We start from the raw sequence: 15,000 nt of genomic DNA, 5'->3' as shown, positions 1-15,000 counted from the left end.
CATACTCAGTGGATTATAACATGTTGGATTAAGTCATCTTCATTTCCAAACCTAGAGGATTTACATGTAGAAGATAACCCTTACAGAAAAATCAAGGGAAAAAAATATATTCACATATATGCAGCTACATCCAGCTTATATTTAAATAGATGGCTACAATATATTTAATACATATATAGTACAAGAATGTATATATGCAAGTATATGTGGGACCCAGCAATATATGGTGAATATATTCAATTAACTTATTTGCACACAGGCAGTGATGGGTGGGGTTTACAAAAAACCTTCAACTTCAAAATACGTCACTACCAACGTACTCTAAGGTCGTTGGAATAACGGTTAAAATGTTTGCAGCTTTTTCACTACATAAGCATAACTAACAGCTACTACTAGTCCAAATGTAAAACGTTTGCTCTAAGTGGATTGGCGGGGAGTATGAGGGCAAAACCAGTATTTTGCCGACTGACTGCATTAGTAGACCTAACGTTAATGAGGAAGACTTTTTCAACGGCTCTGGATGGGACATCTTGCTAGAAACAAACGTTATGTGGTGGAGGGAAGGAAGGCTCTTGGCTGATTTTCGAGGCCATGGTGGTCAAAATTGCTGGTAAGTAGATCTTCATTGTATGCTGAATTGCTTTTATATAACATTTGCAGAAGTTAATGTCCGAATTAACAATGGTATTATTGGTGGAAGCTGGAAGCTAACCTTTGCTACTTTTTATGTAACATTAACGTTAGCATAAATTAGCCAGCGCTAGCTTTATTTTTTTACACCTGAAAGGGGTTTGAAAAACAAATTCACTGAGAAACGTTTGGACAATTAATGAAAACGATTTGTAATGACAGTGAAATACCAATTTAACCTGTCTCCCGGTCATATTTGGTAGTATATTTGCCTCTGGCATGTAGATTGATAGCTAGGCATAAATAGAAGCTAACTTATGATGCAAGACAGAAAATGTAACGGTTAACATTACTAGCCTAAGGTGTAGACATTCTATGCACTGTGGTTTAGCTAGCTAGCTGCTATTGTTGCATCATGGACAACACTTCTTAGAGCTAACATTAGCTCTTTTTTTTAGATAGGATGTAATGTGGTATGTGCTGGAGAGTATTAGAATGGACGTGTAGAAATTGAAGACACAAGTACTGTGCTTAATTTCATGAAAATGGTATTGCAAGTAATGTGTTTTGTTTTACTACTACTTTGTCATGCTTTGTGCACTGACATTCTTGCAAAACCATTCATACCCATGCTAAATTATGGAAATGTAAAAGTTGAATTGTATTGAAAAGGACCATGTATGGTCATGTAGTATATTTGAGCACTGAAACCCCTTTTTTTTACATTTTAGAGAGGGAGGCAACACTCGAAAGCTACATCAAGGACACCGGAGGAAGGACCAGAAGACCTGAGACCAAGACGACCCAAGCCCAACCAGTAGTATGCTTCACTGACAAATGTTGATTTTGATGCTTCATCATCACATAGACCAAAGGTAATCAAAAATTAATGTTTACTTATGAATATAACTTTTTTGTTAAAGGTCTATTTTCGAATGCAGAACATAACCTTTTGTTTCTGAGAATTTATACATTTGTTTGAGTAGTTTTGATCTTTTGAAGGACAATAAATTAGCTTCAAGCTACTGGGGACACAAAGTGAACTGAAATACCTTTCCAACCATATCTTTCTATGATGGTTGGTACAGCTTCCCTACAGTCTCAGATAGCAGTCTCGGATGGGAGACACTTCATGAGTGGGAATATCCCAGGACATTACATATTACGCGAGTATACCCTTTACCAACGCCACTCTCATTCATGCTGTATATTCTGTTCACTTGCAGGTTTCAGAGAAGGCCGGTAGAGCTCTCTATGAGTGTGAGCTGTGGGAGATAACCCAGAACTGACAACCACCTAAAGAAGAGGTGGCGATAATGGCTCTCCAAGAGGAGGTTGTGAGTCTGAAGGCTTTTATTCAACAAGGTTTGTAGAGTGTTTTCATACAGATGTGAACTTTTACATTAAAATGTACATGTTTTACGTTTAATAAAATAGCAGCTTCTTGGTTGTACAAGTTTAGTAAAAATTTCAGGATGAAACTAACTTTTCCTTTCAGTGTGTATCTGTGTGCTTCTCTCTTCTGTGTATATGATATATTAGTTGTGTTGTCTCATTTAAGTGTTAGGCTGTCTGTGTGGACTGCTTCACATTTTCGCCTCACCATCATAGATCTTTTCTGTGTTAGTAAACTGTAACTATTTGAGGTCCTATTTTGATTGTGCTATTTTTTAGGAGGCACTTAGAGGGAATGCCTGGACCCTGAGAGAACTAAGACGACAATTGGTGAGTTTATTTTATTTGTATGTCTTTCTCTCCAACTCACTTTGTATTTATCTCCAATTATCGTGATAACACAACAGTGTTTCTGCACTTTAGCATCTGTATTTGTGTCACTAATATTTTGCATGTTCTATTTGTATACATTCTGTCTTATTCAGAGGCCACCCTGAAGCAGTTCCCAGGCCAGACACTCACTCCAGATTGCTGGGCTAGGCAATAAATGCCAAAGTGACAGAACTGAGGTTCCATAACAAAAACAAAGATTTTCAATAAAATAGAATAAAAGATAGAAGAAGTGTTGTGTGTTTCTTCCTCTTTATACTGATACTATGGTTGATTTTAAGTAAACACAATAGTGAAATATTTATTGATCAATGCGGAAAATATCAAACCATAGTAGAATATGAACTATATTAGAGAAATATATGTCTGAAATATATAGATCATGTGATCAGAATCTTCATCAAGGGTCATGTGATCATGCTTCTTAGTGACATATATTTAAATATATTTAATTATATGCATAAAATATAAGAAAGTGGCCAATATTGAATATTTACTTATATTTTGAAATATATTGATACATACATGTAAATATATGTATTTAACATAGATGTAAATATATTTATTTAACATAGATGTGTTTATACTGGAATATGTTCAAGCTGCATATATGTGAATATATTATTTTTCTGTATGGGAAGGTAGGCTGTTTGTTATTCTGGCCCGCTGTGGCATGATTAATTGCCGTATCTAAGAAGTTATGAATTGCTATGGTGAGTTTTGGCAATGGGTTTGCTGACAGTCAATTGCTATAAAACATGAGTTAGACATCCGTAGCCTGCATTAAAGTGCTATCAAACATGAGTTAGACAAACATAGTCGACGTTCAACTTCTATCAAACATGAGTTAGACAACCATAGCCAACGTTAAACTGCTATCAAAGATGAGTTAGACAAACGTAGCTGACGTTAAACTGCTATCAAACATGAGTTAGACATCCGTAGCCGACGTTAAACTGCTATCAAACATGAGTTAGACAACCTACTATTATTATTTAGTTTAATGTTTTTGGACAATATAGTTAAGGCGGGAGGCGTGTGTGTCGCCTGAGCTGTAAAATGCTGCAGGAAACACTGGTTATATCACACTTATACCATTACCTGACAATGTGGTAAACAAACACAGACACACACACAGAAAAGAATGTATAGAATGTATAGAATGTATAGAATGTGTAGAATGTGGCTCAAAATAACAATGTGGGGTGTGTAGAGGAGAAGGAACAAGGAAGGTTCCCATGAACAAATCAAACACACACACACACACACACACACACAATCTCCCATGAGTTAATCACACACACAAACACACACACCTGCAGATGTCCTGTGTGCATACTGGCCCTCTCACACATGTCAAGGAATTGATTGACAGCTGTCGTCTCGATGATGATGTAGACAGCAACACGCCGCCTAAACCCCGCCTCCAGCAGGTCTCTGAAGATGTCAACATCTGTGAACACATCCATCACCACGGCGATCATCTGTAACAACACACACACACACACACACACACACACACATACTCATAAATACACACAACAATATATACACACATTCACATAATCACCAAAGGATTCATCTACACAACACAAACACACACACACACACACATAAATATTAGGGCTGCCAATTACAGACTCTGTGATTAATTAATCTAAATTAATCGCATGCATACATTTTTGCTATGAACATCTTAAAAACAAGTTTGGCAGATGAGTGAATCAACAAACCAACATTATAGACTTTAAAGTTCAACTTGTCTCTCTCTTATTATAATTCTCCCTTTGGCTCAGACTCAATATAGAGCCAAACCAACATTATAGACTTTAAAGTTCAACACATCTCTCTCTTATTATAATTCTCCCTTTGGCTCAGACTCAATATAGAGCCAAACCAACATTATAGACTTTAAAGTTCAACACATCTCTCTTTTATTATAATTCTCCCTTTGGCTCAGACTCAATATAGAGCCAAACCAACATTATAGACTTTAAAGTTCAACACATCTCTCTCTTATTATAATTCTCCCTTTGGCTCAGACTCAATATAGAGCCAAACCAACATTATAGACTTTAAAGTTCAACTTGTCTCTCTTTTATTATAATTCTCCCTTTGGCTCAGACTCAATATAGAGCCAAACCAACATTATAGACTTTAGAGTTCAACACATCTCTCTCTTATTATAATTCTCCCTTTGGCTCAGACTCAATATAGAGCCAAACCACCATTATAGACTTTAAAGTTCAACTTGTCTCTCTTTTATTATAATTCTCCCTTTGGCTCAGACTCAATATAGAGCCAAACCAACATTATAGACTTTAGAGTTTAACTTGTCTCTCTCTTATGGCTCAGACTCAATATCGAGCCAAACCAACATTATAGACTTTAAAGTTCAACATCTCTCTCTTTTATTATAATTTCCCCTTTGGCGCAGGCATCAGTGTAGTGCCTGGTGTCATTTTTAGCATAATAAATGCAAATGACTGAAGTTACCACTCACTGTCAATGACATGTGCAGAGTAGGCTACCCTAACACCAAGGTAATGTGTGGTATACCCCCCATGATTTATCCTGTTTTGGCTATTCAAACATGTTAGATAGAGTAGGGCTGTACGATATTAGGAAAACATGCGATATGCGATAACATTATTGAGTACTGCGATAACGATATAACTTGCGATATTTAAATATTTAGGGCTCTATCTTCCGTCCCGGCGCAATTGACTTTGTATACTCGTGCGTTTGTCTTTCCTATTTTGCAGTCAGCGCATATTGGAATTTTCCCTCCACAGGTACATGCCTGTAAATTAGGGAATTCGATTGCACCCACGGGGGCGGTTCAGCGAAAAGACGGGGCGTGTTCCGGCGCAAACGTTCACTGTTGATATTTTGCAGTTTCAGAAAACAATTCCGCCACAGACCAGGAACTCCCTGGTCTAAAGTCTGTGGCGCAAATTCAGATGCTATTTTAAGGGCGCATGCATGACCGCAGGCCTGCATGAATGAATGCGTTGCACACCAATCTACAGACACCCTCGTGCACAGACGGAAACATTCAAAGCCTTGATAATATTTGTCCATTTCCCGGTTTTGTTCGTGCATTGGTGACCTAAATATTTAGTAGCCTATATAGTACAACATCTACATGCAATATCTTTACAACAACGCCTAATTACGACCTATTAATCTGGACAACTTTATAGGCTACAGCCCTATAAAGGCTAAAGTTACTTTTAGTTTTGTTCCAATTTACCGTTGTGTATGGCTTTAAACATCGCGTGCGCTTTAACATCAGCCTAAGCATTATTCCAGCTGCGCTAAGGTTTTAAGCACCATAATTTTGCCTACCTTGTTGTAGCCCATCTGAAATAACTCCAAGCTTTGCTATGTTCCCTCCAACCTTTCGTTATTTTCAAAAAACGTTTTATATCCATGATGGCCTTGAAGTCTTGAGTTAGTGAATTAGCTTAAATCAGCTTTTCATGTGCTGCTAACCAGCAACAGATAGTACAAGAAAGCAGCAAGTATGGTTACAATTTCTGTACAATTTCTGTAGTTGCTGCATCCATTCATTGTTATTCTCTCTCCTGCTCAAATAAATGTTGTGCGTGAATTAAGTTGATGATAACATGTTTACAAACTCTGCTTTACAGAAAATATTGTAAATAGTCTACTGTCACGCAGTTAATGGGATACTGTGCAGAGTTGAAAGTTAGGTCAACTTAAACGAAGCCCTTGCTTGGCCGCCTGTGCTGCGCAACGCACACTTAGCTCCTCTCATCTATACAATGTTCCCATTTCTGTAAACCATACATAATTTCAAAAGAAAAATATTACCACTCGAGGGAAATCAGTGTGGTGTCCATGTGAAAAAATAGGCATAAATCTAGCGTACACATTTTCACGAATCACTGATGTGTTGATGACATAAATTAGGAAATGTCAGAGGACTTAAGGAGACGTGATGTTGAACTGCATGCCGATGCCATTTAACCCAAATGCCCCAGCGGCAGCACGGGAGAGAAGAGATTAACTGACAGAAGATATGCATTGTCTATAGAGAGGTAATGTTAGATTAAATTGTACATTGCAAATATATCACCATGCATTCATAACCTTGTGATTCAGTGAGAGTGATCCCAAAATATCGGAAAGTATGTCTTTGTGACAAGTCTGTATTACATTTTGTCAAGATGAAAAATCAATAGCTAACTGTTCCCAACTGAACAGTGATTATAGCGCTGTGAACGCTCCTGGCTGCGCCTGGCAAATATGCCACCATAATAGCAATCAGCTATGGAACAAGCGTGCCTGTTGTTAAAGGGAATGTGAGATGACGCTCTGATTGGTTTATTGCACGTTACGCCCAAACCACACCCATGATTAATGTAGCTACTTCAGACAACCCCATTTCAGATTTGCGTCGGGCGCAACAGTCAAATATCCCGTCGGTAAAATAGCATCAGCGCCCGAGATCCGCCCACAAAGTGAATTGCGTTTTGCGCAAAGACACTTCCGTTTTAGACCATTAAAATAGAGCCCTTAATGTTTTTCTCCATTCTACTAGCTGCTAACATAGACTGTAGGGTTGGGGGGGGCAGTATATTATGTAGCCTAGGCTTTATATGGCCTGATGAAAGTGGACAGCTAAGATACCTACTGACTAGGCTATCGAAGTTGTGTGGAAGATGTGCTCCAAGAAAATCCTCGTAAAAGACGGATAGACAGCCAATCTGAATACTTGAGCACCAACCAGCGGAATATTCCACATTGCCAGTCTTCGCTGGGCCTAGCAAAAAGCTAGGCCTACTTAAGCTATATCGCGGCGGTCACTCATCTAAAATCTTAAGTAGCCCAGTCTGTAACCTCATACGCTGCGCATCCCACGTTATTAGGCTACCGATGTTGCACCAAATTCTGTGACCTGTCGAATTTTGTGACTCTAGAGGGCGCTGTTTTATTGGAGTCTATGAATGTACTGAGCTGTACTGACACACTGATGAGGCAATTCTGTTATGTGTATAATTCTTCTAATAAACTTTGTACATTTTTGAAACATGGAACATTGTCTGGGTGTGGGTGTATTACTCCACAGGCCTGCCTGTGTATCTTCCTCTCTATACTATCTCTATAGAGTAGAGCTAAAGCCTACCCCACCACTCCAGCGAAGAGGTGGACTTCAGCAGGACAGGTCACATATGTTGATAAGCCTACTGTCAACCCCACTATAACTCTGCAGAAATGGACTGATATTGTACATTGTCATTGACATCAGCAAACACTTTACTTTACATTATTGACAAACTCCTTGTCATTGTCTGTTAATATACTTTTTGGCACCTCAAACTGATATACAAACTTAAGGAGGCAGTTAGTGACCTCCACAGCATTTTTTCTGCAGTTACAGTGACATAATTTGACAGTAGCCTATCAAAATATGTGACCTGTCCTGCTGAAGTCCATCTGTTCACAGGAGTGGTGAGGGGTAGGCTTTAGCTCTACTCTAGAATAATACACCCACACCCAGTCAATGTTCCATGTTTCAAAAATGTACAAAGTTTATTAGAAGAATTATACACATAACAGAATTGCCAGTTATGTGCCAGTATTGTCAGTGTGTCAGTACAGCTCAGTACATTCATAGACTCCAATAAAATAGCGCCCTCTAGAGTCACAAAATTCGACAGGTCACAGAATTTGGTGCAACACCGGCATGCCGACTACGAGGGCAGCGGAAAGAGAAAGTAAGTGGCTGCGATCGCACAGTCCAGGCTAACGAAGTAGGCTAAACAACTTTTACAAATAACAAATCCTGATTACCTCTCTGCTGCTGTCTGGGGCTTTTGCTAAATGCAAATCATCAAATACAAGCCTTACAGTGAAAGATAGATAGGCTATCTTCTGATCCTATAACAACAACGAAAGATATTGTTTATTTTAACATGGTGGAGAAGGACGCATTTGGCGCTGTGTTTGTAATACGTCGTCCTTTATAAAACCAAAATATTTCTATATAACAGACATGCTTTTCCTTTAGTTAATTCCTCTTCACCTAAGTGTAACCTACCTCGCTCGATCTTCAGCCATCACAACATTAGCTCCCGCCTCAACACCTAAAACACCACACACCTAAACTGGTAGGGGACGGGCTTCTAGGGCTGCATGACAGCATCGGTTTGGTAAATTTTTTTACAGCTAGCCTATAGTCCAAATTTGTTCTTTTTAAAAGCTAGCCTATAGGCTATATGCGTTCTTTTTAAAAGCTAGCCTAGGCTAAATGTGTTCTTTTTAAAAGCTAGCCTAGGCTAAATGTTTCATTCAAAGCAGTGCTTTCTCTTCTGCCTCCTACAGTCGCTATAGCCAGACTGCACTGGGTCAAATGTCACTATGAAATGTGATTAATCAGCATTCATTTTTTTAATATGTTAATATTTTTGTAATTAATGAATCGAAATTAACATGTTATTTTGACAGCTCTAATAAATACACACACAAATATATATATATATATATATATATATATATATATATATACACATTCACATAATCCCCCAAGTGACTCATCTGAATGATTCATTGCATTTGCCATAATATCGCGATATAATCAAATGCGATTTCATCACCAAGGGACTCATCTACAACACACACACACACACACACACACATAATTTCCTCTACACAACACACACACAATTTCATCTACACAACACACACACACACATAATTTCATCTACACAACACACACACACACATAATTACATTAAATGAAACAAATAATTGCATATTATATCGCAATCACAATATTGGTAAAAAATCGCAATTTGATTATTTTCACACTACCACACACACACACACACCATCATGAGTATGCTAGCCAGGAGGGAGGGAACTATATGTGTGTGTGTGTGTGAACAGAGTTATGTGTGTAGCCAGGAGGTTAACGCCTGCAGGGAGGGAGTGACATTTCACAATAATACCCCTGTGTGTGTGTGTGTGTGTGTGTGTGAACACAGTTATGTGTGTAGCCAGGAGGTTAACGCCTGCAGGGAGGGAGTGACATTTACTCACATCACAATAATACCGAAATGTGTAACTATGCATATGAAAATATATCACTTTTTACATAGGTTTCTCATTTAATAAAATGTTTAGTTTAACTATGCATATGAAAATATATCACTTTTTATATAGGTTATAAATAATACCTCTCTGTGGAAATGTGTAGTATGAAAATATATCATTTTTTTTATATAGGTTTCTTATGTAATGAAATGTGTAGTGTAACTATGCATTTGAAAATATATCATTTTTTTATATAGGTTTCTCATGTAATGAAATGTGTAGTGTAACTATGCATATGTGCTATGACAATATGGTGGTTTGTAAAAGTTCTTATCTCTGTGAATACCAGCTGGTTAGATGGATCACTGTGTGTGTGTGTGTGTGTTGTGTATCCACTAGTGGAGTTCTGATTGTGTATCCACTATTCCAGTTCTGATTGAGAATGTTCACTAGTGGAGTTCTGATTGTGTATCCACTATTCCAGTTCTGATTGAGAATGTTCACTAGTGGAGTTCTGATTGAGAATGTTCACTAGTGGAGTTCTGATTGTGTTTCCACTATTCCAGTTCTGATTTAGAATGTTCACTAGTGGAGTTCTGATTGAGAATGTTCACTAGTGGAGTTCTGATTGTGTATCCACTAGTGGAGTTCTGATTGTGTATCCATTATTCCAGTTCTGATTGAGAATGTTCACTAGTGGTGTTCTGATTGTGTATCCACTATTCCAGTTCGGATTGAGAATGTTCACTAGTGGAGTTCTGATTGTGTTTCCACTATTCCAGTTCTGATTTAGAATGTTCACTAGTGGAGTTCTGATTGAAAATGTTCACTAGTGGAGTTCTGATTGTGTATCCACTAGTGGAGTTCTGATTGTGTATCCATTATTCCAGTTCGGATTGAGAATGTTCACTAGTGGAGTTCTGATTGTGTATCCACTATTCCAGTTCTGATTGAGAATGTTCACTAGTGGTGTTCTGATTGTGTATCCACTATTCCAGTTCGGATTGAGAATGTTCACTAGTGGAGTTCTGATTGTGTATCCACTATTCCAGTTCTGATTGAGAATGTTCACTAGTGGAGTTCTGATTGAGAATGTTCACTAGTGGAGTTCTGATCGTTTATCCACTATTAAAGTTCTGATTGTGAATATCCACTAGTAGAGTTCTGATAGAGAATGTTCACTAGTGGAGTTCTGATTCTAATGTTCACTAGTGATCTATTGTGTGTGTGTGTGTTGTGTAGCTGTTAGGGTTGCAAAATTCCGTGAATTTTCAAAGTTGGAAACTTTCCATGGGAATTAAAGGGAATATATGGGAATTAACAGGAATAAATGGGAATTAATGGGAATAAACTGGGAATTTTTAATATGGCAAGTTAATTTATAACAGGGAACTTAAATGTAGTGGACAAAACCCCCCTCTTGCAGTCTAATATTAGTTAAGGCGAGACACGGCAGGTGAAAACATTGTTTTTTCAAGCACTGATCAATTTCGAGATTTTGAGCTAGTCTGTTACCTTAGCATGTATTCTATCACACTACTACAACAAAAAAGTCCGATTTACACATTTAGGTGTTTATTTCATTATATTGTGTCTACTTGCGCCTGTATATTTATCCTAAATTCAGCGAAAGTTAGCATTCTAACCTTGCATGCACTCCGCGACTGTGACCCAAAACATATCGTGTGTAGTACCGTTGGAAAGCTCTGTTTTTCCTGTATCACGCTATGTGATCCATATATGGACATTTCCTTTGTATCAGCAACCAATCGCGAAAGTTCAAAGACGAGTCTAGGCTGAGAACGGAATCTCATTGGCTGTCTTTCAAGGCTGTTTTGTCAAAACGAGTTTCCTCTCCCACTCTGAGCAAGAAAACTCCACTTCAGAAGCACTTACATACATCAAACGTTCTAGACTTATGCCTAACTATATTTCGAAGATTTTTACAGAGGGGTTTGTTGATATATTATTCCTAGCCTGACTTACATGACATTTTATGCCTAAAAACATGGCAAAAATCGATTTGTAAATTTTTCAACATCTATTATCTGAACACAATGAAAACATAATTTTGAACCTGGCTGTATCCAATGCTCAGGTTTCTTGCTTTAAAATGTATGCAAATTAGCGCATATTTAATTAGATAATGCCTAATTTGCATATGTAAACATTAAATTACAGAAAACTTGTAATACATTTTTTCTCATATTAATGTAAGTAATCAACTGGGTAAGTTTCATAGTGATATCTGCTTGTTAAAAATGTTACCCTATTCACCTGTAGTGTCTCGCCTTAAAACAACCTGATTTAATGCATTTTCAGGCGAATTTCTACGTCAATCACATGCACACAGCAATCGGCATAGGCTGCTAGAAACCTATGGTGCGTTCATATGCATTCCAACCAATCGGATTTTGTTGTTGAGTGGTGTTGTGTATCTTGGGCAGTTCAGTGTGGCTAGTTTAGCACGCTAGTAAACCATAGGCAGAGAATAGGATTCCCGCTAGCATGCTAGCTAGCTTTGTATGCTAAGCTAAGCGAAATACGAACATACAAATCATATTGCTTATTACGAAACAAAACGTTAATGTTTGTATATGTATATATGTTAGTATGATTACCCAAAATTCCCAGTTAATTCCTGTGAATTCCCATTCATTCCCATAATTTCCTTTAATTCCATGAAAGTTTCCAAATTGGAATATTTCCAAAACTCCCCAGCTTAACTTCCCATGGTAAGTTTCTGGAAAGTTTCTGAAAATGTTCCGCCCCTTTGCAACCCTAGTAGCTGTGTGTGTGTTTATGTGTGTGTGTGTGTGTTGTGTAGCTGTGTGTGTGCAGGTGTACTCAGGCTTTTAAGGTGTGCAGGTGTACTCAGGCTTTTAAGGTGAGCAGGTGTGCAGGTGTACTCAGGCTTTTAAGGTGCACAGGTGTACTCAGGCTTTTAAGGTGCACAGGTGTACTCAGGCTTTTAAGGTGTGCAGGTGTGCTCAGGCTTTTAAGGTGCGCAGGTGTACTCAGGCTGTTTTTACCAGTTCAAAGTTCAAAGCTAATGAGCTCCAGTCCCTTAAGAGACAAATAGAATGCCACTGGACATAACGGCTACTGTAGGAATCTTGCAGACTAGTCTCAGACTAGGATTAAAAGTCTAGACTTGCCCGTGCAATGGCTACTGTAGGAATCTTGCAGACTAGGATTAAAAGTCCTGACTCACCTGCAATGACTAGGAATCTTGCAGACTAGTCTCAGACTAGGATTAAAAGTCCTGACTCACCTGCAATCACTAGGAATCTTGCAGGGTCACTATTTATAGGACTGGAACTCAAAGAGGCTTCTACATTGTAGATAGATAGATAGTAGGGCTGCACAATATTAGGAAAACATGAGATATGCGATAACATTATTGAGTACTGTGATAATGATATCATTTGCGATATTTAAATATTTAATGTTTTTCTCCATTCTACTTGCTGCTAACATAGACTGTAGGGTTGGGGGGGGGAGGATAAATATATAATTACAGAAATAAATGTATAATTTTCTACATAAACAATATAAAATATTATGTAGCCTAGGCTATATATGGCCTGATGAAAGAGGACAGCTAACCCAGCTAAGAGACTTACTGACTAGGCTATCGAAGTTGTGTGGAAGATCTGCTCCAAGAAAATCCTCGTAAAAGACGGATAGACAGCCAATCTGAACACTTGTGCACCAACCAGCGGAATATTCCACATTGCCAGCCTTCGCTGGGCCTAGCAAAAAAGCTACTTAAGCTATATCGCGGCGGTCACTCATCTAAAATCTTAAGTATCCCAGTCTGTAACCTCATACGCTGCACATCCCACGTTATTAAGCTACCGGCATGCCGACTACGAGGGCAGCGGAAAATAAGAAGCTGCGATGCACAGTCCAGGCTAACGAAGTAGGCTAAACAACTTTTACAAATAACGAATCCTGATTACCTCTCTGCTGCTGTCTGGGGCTTTTGCTAAATGCAAATCATGAAATACAAGCCTTACAGTGAAAGACAGATATCTTCTGATCCTATAACAATAACGAAAGAAATTGTTTATTTTAACACGGTGGAGAAGGACGCATTTGCGCTGTGTTTGTAACACGGCATCCTTCATAAAACCAAAATATTCCCATAGAACAGACGTGCTTTTCCTTTTAGTCACTAATTCCTCTTCACCCAAGTGTAGCCTACCTCGCTCGACTCACTATCTTCAGCCATCACGACTTAGCTCCCGCTTCCAACACCTAAAACACCACACACCTAAACTGGTAGGGGACGGGCTTCTAGGGCAGCATGACAGCATCGGTTTGGTAAAATATGTTGACATTCAGAATGTGAATACCATATTTTCCGGACTATAAGTCGCTCCTGAGTATAAGTCGCATTAGTCAAAAAATGCGTCATGAACAGGAAAAAAACATATATAAGTCGAACCGGACTATAAGTCGCATTTATTTAGAAATGTATTTCACAAAATCCAAAACCAAAAACAGAGACTATGTAACTGGATTATTGAGGCCAAAAAGATTAATGTTAATGAAGACGAGGAGTGAAGGCAGCCAAGAGGAGGGCAGGAAGGTCATTGCAAAGCAAAAGATTCACTGAAAGAAAATACCATGTGGTACACCAAAATGTATCTAAAATGTGGAGAATACAATGCAATCAAGCATTTTGGGCGATGTGGAGTCACAGGCTGGCAGCAGATGAAATGCTCACAAGAGAGAAAAAGATGCAGTTTTAGACGTGACTGAAGCAAGCCAGGCGATAGGCCTATAGGCCCCACGGTAATTGTAAAGCAATTTACAAAAGATTCACTGAACAAAAATGCTTATATGGTACATGAAAATGTAGCTAAAAATGTGGAGAGACAAGCCGGCAGCAGATTAAATGCTTGAGAGAGAAAAATATGCGGTTTTAAAAGGACGTGCAGACCAAAGCTGCAGCAAGCAGGTGATATTTAGAAATTTATTTCACAAAATCCAATACTAAGAACAGACAGACTATGTAACTGAACACATTGAGGCCAAAAATATTGAGAATTCTACAGGGAATCTTGAAGACGAAGGAGTGAATAGTGGCAAGAGGCAAGCCGAAGGCTGCTGACAAGTGCCCGACGCTACTGTAAAGCAATTTACAAAAGATTCACTGAACAAAAATGCTGATGTGGTACATGAAATTTTAGCTAAAAATGTGAAGAATGCAATGCAATCAAGCATTTTGGACAATATAGCGTATTGACACAAGCTGGCAGCAGAACAAATGCTCGCAGAGAGAGCGAGAGAAAAAAAAGATGCGCATTTAAAACCAGGGCCTAAATTTCAGCGCGGGATTGCGCATAAATTATTACTAAGTATTGAGCATACTAATAAAAGTCCCGCAACGCTAGCCATCATAATGCGAGAAATTTCCACACATTTTACAGCGCTGTCTGACATTAATCTAATAATGGAGCGGCCTGAAAGCGGACCAACTCTAACTTCAATTGAACCCCATGCAGACAC

General features: G+C 38.5%; 2 protein-coding genes across 5 annotated transcripts in view; one reads left to right on the top strand and one right to left on the bottom strand.

Annotated features, from left to right (window-relative positions):
* The window catches only part of slc5a10 (solute carrier family 5 member 10), a 139,469-nt gene that overhangs the window by 26,170 nt on the left and 98,299 nt on the right, over window positions 1–15,000 (top strand). The gene's annotated exons all lie outside the window — the stretch shown is intronic.
* Window positions 1–15,000, bottom strand: part of fam83gb (family with sequence similarity 83 member Gb) — a 27,119-nt gene that overhangs the window by 8,228 nt on the left and 3,891 nt on the right. For all 3 annotated transcript variants that reach the window (XR_012986805.1, XR_012986804.1, XM_076284467.1), the window contains exon 2: window positions 3,732–3,899. Coding sequence is in view for 1 of the 3 variants with exons in the window: in XM_076284467.1 (XP_076140582.1) it covers window positions 3,732–3,899 (168 nt within the window). In the remaining 2 variants the exon portion in view is untranslated. The remainder of the gene's footprint in view (window positions 1–3,731; window positions 3,900–15,000) is intronic.

This window comes from Alosa pseudoharengus, unplaced genomic scaffold (genome assembly GCF_046254945.1).
Source record: "Alosa pseudoharengus isolate Yale_2024_CS ecotype anadromous, Long Island Sound unplaced genomic scaffold, YU_APseudo_1.1 YU_APseudo_1.1_scf_1, whole genome shotgun sequence".
Lineage (NCBI taxonomy): Eukaryota > Metazoa > Chordata > Actinopteri > Clupeiformes > Clupeidae > Alosa > Alosa pseudoharengus.
This window is presented reverse-complemented; position numbering and strand designations above follow the sequence as displayed.